General features: G+C 40.5%; 1 protein-coding gene across 1 annotated transcript; it reads right to left on the minus strand.

Moving 5' to 3' along the window:
- Positions 1-99: 99 nt before the first annotated feature.
- LOC121539964 (5-hydroxyisourate hydrolase-like) lies at positions 100-5,547 on the minus strand. Its single transcript, XM_041848614.2, has 4 exons — positions 5,186-5,547; positions 4,373-4,518; positions 761-896; positions 100-621 (listed from the first exon to the last, which is right to left on the minus strand). Exons 2-4 carry the CDS (start codon positions 4,507-4,509, stop codon positions 532-534), a joined length of 363 nt encoding a protein of 120 aa, XP_041704548.1. The 5' UTR covers positions 4,510-4,518; positions 5,186-5,547; the 3' UTR covers positions 100-531.
- Positions 5,548-7,525: the final 1,978 nt, after the last annotated feature.

A 7,525-nucleotide genomic window follows, 5' to 3' on the forward strand; every position in this document is an offset into this window, starting at 1 on the left:
TGATTGTTACGGTATGGTCAACAGTTGTATGCAAAATGTAACCATATTTAAAATACAGTACAACAAGGATGATATGCGTTCAATAATTACAAGTTTACAGCTTTAATTAACTTTATTTAATTTATGCGCGAATAGGACGATTTTGGGTCCTTTCTGCAGAGCTCGATCTTGCTCTGTGATTGGCTGAGAAACACACACGCACGTTGCATTATGGACGAGCAATTTGACAGGTAGATTACAAAATGTGTATGTTCATGAACAGACAAACAGCTAAATATTCAGCACGTGATAAACACACAGGTAGCAGACATTTTAAATAATATCAACGTCAGTAATATAATTTTGTTTTGCCACCATTTGATGTCAGGTCATCATCATCATGACTATTTCAAACTACAGTATCTAGACCACAGGTATCAACTGGACAGGTAAGCATTTTAGCTAGATCAACCACATCCAAGCAAGGACACATTCATTAAAAGGCAAAATAGAAGAAGGCTAATGGTATAGTGTGGACAGAGGCTCAGAGGTTTAACTACCCCTGCACGTGCTATAGGAGAAGCGGCTCAGGAGCAGGGGCAGGTGGAATCTCTCGTTGTGGTTTGTTATAGTGAAGACAATCTGTTGAACAAAAAAAAAGAGAAAGAAACAGAACATAATAAGGGTTTGTTGGTTTTAGTCTTTAAAAAATGCTGCAAATTCCTCCAGGTCAAATGTTTTGGTAGGTGTATCGGTACGTCCACGACTGATACACACTCACCTCAACATATGGGTAGATGGAGGTGTGACCCAAACTCTCCCAATATTGTCCAGTCTCAAAACGCATCTTATACATCCCAGGCTTGAACGCTTCTTTAGTGATGAGTCCAGGACAGCGACCATCTTCGTCGGTGGTTCTAAAATAATGAGAACTTTGATGATTCTCCTGCATGGGTTTTTCTCACATATTTAGGTTTCAAAATTGACATGGGTCAAAATGAGTGTGTTTGTATCTTTTCAATTGCATAAATCAATTATTGGTCACGTACACATATTTTGCAGATGTTATCGCAGGTGCAGTAAAATGCTTATGTTTCTAGCTCCGACAGTGCAGTATCCCTAACAATACAAAACAATACACACAAATCTCCCAAAAATAAAAATAAAGTAAAAAATATCAGAACGAGTATACACTGAGTATTCAATTGATTGGACAGGATTTGGAAAGGCACACACCTGTCTATATAAGGTCCCACAGTTGACAGTGCATGTCAGAGCAAAAACCAAGCCATGAGGTCGAAGGAATTGTCCGTAGAGCTCCGAGAAAGGATTGTGTCGAGGCACAGATCTGGGGAAGGGTACCAAAACATTTTTGCAGCATTGAATGTCCCCAAGAACACAGTGGCCTCCATCATTCTTAAATGGAAGAAGTTTGGAACCACCAAGACTCTCTCTAGAGCTGGCTGCCCGGCCAAACTGAGCAATCAGGGGAGAAGGGCCTTGGTCAAGGAGGTGACCAAGAACCGATGGTCACTCTGACAGAGCTCCAGAGTTCTTCTGTGGAGATGGGAGAACCTTCCGGAAGGACAACCATCTCTTCAGCACTCCACCAATCAGGCCTTTATGGTAGTGGCCAGACAGAAGCCACTCCTCAGTAAAAGGCACATGACCACCCACTTGGAGTTTGCCAAAAGGCACCTGAAGGACTCTCAGACCATGAGAAACAAGATTATCTGGTCTGATGAAACCAAAATTGAACTCTTTAGCCTAAATGCCAAGCGTCACGTCTGGAGGAAACCTGGCACCATTCCTACGGTGAAGCATGATGGTGGCAGCATTATGAAGTGGGGATGTTTTTCAGCGGCATGGACTGGGATACTAGTAAGGATCGAGGGAAAGATAAACGGAGCAAAGTACAGAGAGATCCTTGATGAAAACCTGCTCCAGAGCGCTCAGGACCTCAGACTGGTGCGAAGGTTCACCTTCCAACAGGACAACAACCCTAACCACACAGCCAAGACAACGCAGGAGTGGCTTCCGGACAAGTCTCTGAATGCCCTTGAGTGGCCCAGCCAGAGCCCTGACTTGAACCCGATCAAACATCTCTGGAGAGAACTGATAATAGCTGTGCAGTGACGCTCCCCTGACAAAGCTTGAGAGGATCTGCAGAGAAGAATGGGAGAAACCCCAAATACAGGTGTGCCAAGCTTGTAGCATCATACCCAAGAAGACTCGAGGCTGTAATCGCTGCCAAAGGTGCTTCAACAAAGAACTGATAAATGGTCTGAATACTTACATAAATGTGATTTCAGTTTTTTTATGCTTTAATACATTTGCAAACATTTCTAAAAGCCAGTTTTTGCTTGGTCATTATGGGGTATTGTGTGTAGATTGATGAGGAAGAAAATTTATGTAATCAATTTGAGAATAAGGCTGTAATGTAACAAAATGTGGAAAAAGTGAAGGGGTCTGAATACTTTCCAAATGCACTGTACATATGAAGAGGGTAAAAGAGTATGTGAACATTAAATTGACCAGTGTTCAATTACTATGTACATAGGGCAGCAGTCTCTAAGTTGCAGGGTAGGGTGCCAGGTGGTAGCCGGCTAGAACAGTGACTAAGGTTAAGGGCAGGGTACTGGGCGGAGGTCGGCTAGTGGTGACTATTTAACAGTCTGATGGCTTGGAGGTGGTGTTATTCAGTCTTCCGGTCCCAGCTTTGATGCACCTGTACTGTCGCCGCCTTCTAGATGGTAGCAGGGTGAACAGGCCGTGGCTCAGGTGGCTGAGGTCCTTGATGATTTTCTTGACCTTCCTGTGACACCGGGTGCTGTAAATGTCCTGGAGGGCAGGCAGTGTGTCCCCGGTGATGCATTGGGCTGACCGCAATACCCTCTGGAGAGCGTTGCGGTTGCAGACGGTGCAATTGCCATACCAGGCGGTGATACAGTCCGACAGGATGCTCTCAATGGTGCATCTGTAGACGTTTGTGAGGGTCTAAAGGTATTGCATCTCCATGCATTGTCAGGCTATCACTCTATTAATTAATAATAGCAGTGAACATTTCACAAATAGGCCTAAAGCTAGGCTAGCTAGATCCCAAAGGTACACTACCGTTCAAAAGTTTGGGGTCACTTAGAAATGTCCTTGTTTTCGAAAGAAAAGCAATTTTTTGGTCCATTAAAATAACATCAAATTGATCAGAAATACAGTGTAGACATTGTTAATGTTGTAAATGGCTATTGTAGCTGGAAAATGCTGTTTTTTAATGGAATATCTACATAGGCGTACAGAGGCCCATTATCAGCAACCATCAGTCCTGTGTTCCAATGGCACGTTGTGTTTGCTAATCCAATTTTATCATTTTAAAAGACTAATTGATCATTAGAAAACCCTTTTGCAATTATGTTAGCACAGCTGAAAACTATTGTGCTGATGAAAGAAGCAATAAAACTGGCCTTCTTGAGACTAGTTGAGTATCTGGAGCATCAGCAATTGTGGGTTCGATTACAGGCTCAAAATGGCCAGAAACAAAGAACTTTCTTCTGAAACTCGTCAGTCTATTCTTGTTCTGAGAAATGAAGGCTATTCCATGCGAGAAATTGCCAAGAAACTGAAGATCTCGTACAACGCTGGCTCTAACCAGAATAGAAAGAGGAGTGGGAGGCCCTGGTGCACAACTGAGCAAGAGGACAAATACATTAGAGTGTCTAGTTTGAGAAACAGATGCCTCACAGGTCCTCAACTGGTAGCTTCATTAAATAGTACCCGCAAAACACCAGTCTCAACATCAACAGTGAAGAGGCCACTCCAGGATGATGACCTAGGCAGAGTTGCAAAGAAAAAGTCCAGTGTCTGTGTTCTTTTGCTCATCTTAATCTTTTCTTTTTATTGGCCAGTCTGAGATATGGCTTTTTCTTTGCAACTCTGCCTAGTTAAGCATCCCGGAGTCGCCTCTTCACTGTTGACGTTGAGACTGGTGTTTTGCGGGTACTGTTTAATGAAGCTGCCAGTTGAGGACCTGTGAGGCTCCAGATACTCAACTAGTCTCAAGAAGGCCAGTTTTATTGCTTCTTTAATCAGCACAACAGTTTTCAGCTGTGCTAACATAATTGCAAAATGGTTTTCTAATAATAAATTAGCCTTTTAAAATGATAAACTTGGATTAGCAAACACAACGTGCCATTGGAACACAGGACTGATGGTTGCTGATAATGGGCCTCTGTACGCCTATGTAGATATTCCATTAAAAATCAGCCGTTTCCAGCTACAATAGCCATTTACAACATTAACAATGTCCACACTGTATTTCTGATCAATTTGATATGCAACACATAGAGGGAGAAGAGAGTGAGACAGTAGTAGGCCTATATCAGGCAGCTGTTCACCCTACCCCACAGTCACTAGTTTCCAGATGACCAGGAGTGAGTCCAGTCGGTGCAGACTGAGGGCCATTCTTGCCCCTGGGACTCCGTCACCTGTGTTTAACACATAGGTGGTCAGGGGGCTGTCTGGAAGTGTGGAAGACATATTTGAAGACTGTGGAGAAAGATACAAAATGGGGATGTGATGGTCCTACAGTCATATTTAAGTGTTCGTTTCTGATGATAATAATACAAATAAGGCCTACATTTTATTTATTTATTCAGCTGCCTTTACTTTGTTTGTTTATATACATTGTTTATAACGGGAGAATAGCCAATACCTTAGTTTTTCATTTGAATGTTTTTAAAACTTTTAACAGGCTTAAACCTCTACTTTCCCTATGTTTTTTTCTTCATAGTCTCTGCCACTATATGAGTTTACACGTCACTTGGTTTCTTTTGCACACTTTACATAAAGAATAGCAGAGCACCGTTTAGTGTAAATGGAATAAGCTATTCATATTTGTGTATTTTAGTCTGAGAAAAAAACATATTTGTCCATCCATTCAATATCAACCCCTCTGCCAAACTGTTGATAACTTTTCCAAACACCCAAAGACACTTTACATGATCAAATACTTATATTATGATTCAACCCAATTATCAATAGGTAGCCTAAAGGCCTATGACATTTAAGACGGCCAATTGCTGACACCTCATTTGATTGAATTATACTCAGTGGTCACAGAATAAGATCTTGCACACAATAAATAGGCTAAACAAATTAGGCTACATTAATAGTGTAGTTGCTTCGTAATAAACTGGCTATTATGAGTAATTACCTGGTTACAATGCAGAATTGCGAGTTGATTGGCACCTTGTCACGCACAACAACGCAAGAAGACTCCGGCGTGTAGTCCTCCTTGATGCCGATAACTTGTTGCTTTACGTCTAGGCTAGCCTATATGAATCTAGAGTTTATTTGGTTCTCAACACTCACCCGTAGTGCAGTTGTATCAAACAAGACAGAATAGTTCATTTTCATACTTTGCGAGGGCAACTTACTCTGGATTCACTATGCGCAAACAAACGTCAGGTGCCAAAGGTTAACCAGACCTATCTCTAAAATAACCTAAGCTTACTGTGCGTAATCTTGTCAATATTGACAGTTTGGCCACATGGTTGATACAATGTTAATTGTGGTTGTCTGGCCGACTTAATTGCCTACAACAAGATAATAGAAAATAGACAATCGAATTGGAATAGTCCACAGATAAAAAATAATAATAATGTCCAAACCACTGGGGTAATTGTTAACAACTTGGCTTATGAATATACAAGTCAGGTGAATTAGTGAGCAGAGTACAGAGAACAATGGCAATCAATAAGCTACACTTTTCTAGGCCTAGGCTACTCCTTCAGTGTATGGTCAAATGAACTGAACCACTCAGTTAAATGAAAATAGTTGTACCTTTTCTAGGCCTACTATCACAATGTCTAATTTACATTTAGAATGTATTAAACACAAAGAGCCACCCGGCTTCATTAAACATATATAATAGGGCTGTCAAACGATTTTAAAAAATGTCATTGAGTTAATAGCAGGATTTGCTGTGATTTAATCAGAATCGCAAATTCAGAAATTGCTCAAAATGAGCTGTAATTTAAGAATGTATATATAAAAATCATTATAAGAATATTGGTGTCTTGATTTTGTCCAAAGTAATGGTAAGCAAAATCAGGTAAATTGATCAAGCATACTCTCTTTAACCTCAATGTCAACTTGTTTTGACATCACATTGTTGTTTTTAGCTGTATAGATAATGTATGTTGGATATTTTCAGTGTATTGTCATTGCTTACAGACAATGCAAATTAATCACGATAAAAAAAAGTGTGCACTAAAATTACAAAAAGTTAACTCGAGTTAACTGATTAACCCTGACAACCCTACTATATAAAAACGCAAAGTAAAAGCAAAATGTTTTATATAATGAATGAATGGGAATCTAACAAGAAACATTTAAATTGTAAGTCAATTCATCAAGTTGTGTAAGGGATCGTCATATCTTCAACGTTCATTCTTTTTTCAGAGTACATAAATACAGTCTTGAATAATTTTCTTGCTGCTCATTTAGAAAGTGAAATGTACTTTTTTCAACAGTTGTTTTCAAACAGTCACCATGGTTTAGTAAAACCATAGAAACTGAATCAATTTCTATGAGTAGAACATTATACAGTTAGCATTATTGACAATTGTTATTACTATTTACAATGAACAATAGTTTTTAGTTGTGACATTGAAGCACCCCCTGAGTTTGACACCAGCCGAAATGGTTCCCAAAATAACTCAATCAACAATGACAAAACATGGTGGTTTGGTTTATAAGTACACAGCATATACTGTACATGTACATATCTCACTTCTACAATGGTGACAGTGAGGGGAGGGCGGTACCCATTCTTAAACAACAGCAGTGACTCCTCTAGGTTCATAATTGAGTTTCTCAATCAGTCAAATAAACACTATAATTCACCAAAGCCATAAGCCCATGCACACTGGCCCCTGGGGTTTTATAGGGGCGACATCTGTGTTATAGTTCCAAACACGGCTGGCTTCAAATAATGACAACAGGCCTGGTGATAACGAGCCCAGCGATAACACCATGCAGACAGCTGTTGTCACACTGACAGTCTTTATTAATGTGGACACTGGGAAGTTGGTAGAGACAAATATGGAAAGATTACAGGAGAACGCACAGGGAGTGTAGATGCCTGATACTGTTGGCCTATGCCTGGTAAATCTTGAAGGGCTTTTTATATATCAATTTATGTTTTACACATTCCTATTCTGCGGCGATCTGGATACAGTAAGTGGCAAAGAGCATTGCAAATCCTTATCGCTAATCTGAGAGAAAATGTAGTTGTGTAAATGCGTGTCGGTCTGTCTGTCTGAAGCATATCTGTTGTCAGTCCCCTTTTGCAAGACACTACACTTTTTTTAAGCTGCCATATTTTGTTGAGTCCACAAGTCAGTAGAAACCTGTTCTAAATGAGAGATGGAGACACGAAGGTAGGCAGAAGGAGAGATGGAGACACAAAGGTAGGCAGAAGCTGATATGGAGACACGAAGGTGGGCAGAAGCTGATATGGAGTCACAAAGGTGGGCAGAAGCTGACTGTG

Source organism: Coregonus clupeaformis, chromosome 26 (genome assembly GCF_020615455.1).
Source record: "Coregonus clupeaformis isolate EN_2021a chromosome 26, ASM2061545v1, whole genome shotgun sequence".
NCBI classification, from domain to species: Eukaryota; Metazoa; Chordata; class Actinopteri; order Salmoniformes; family Salmonidae; genus Coregonus; species Coregonus clupeaformis.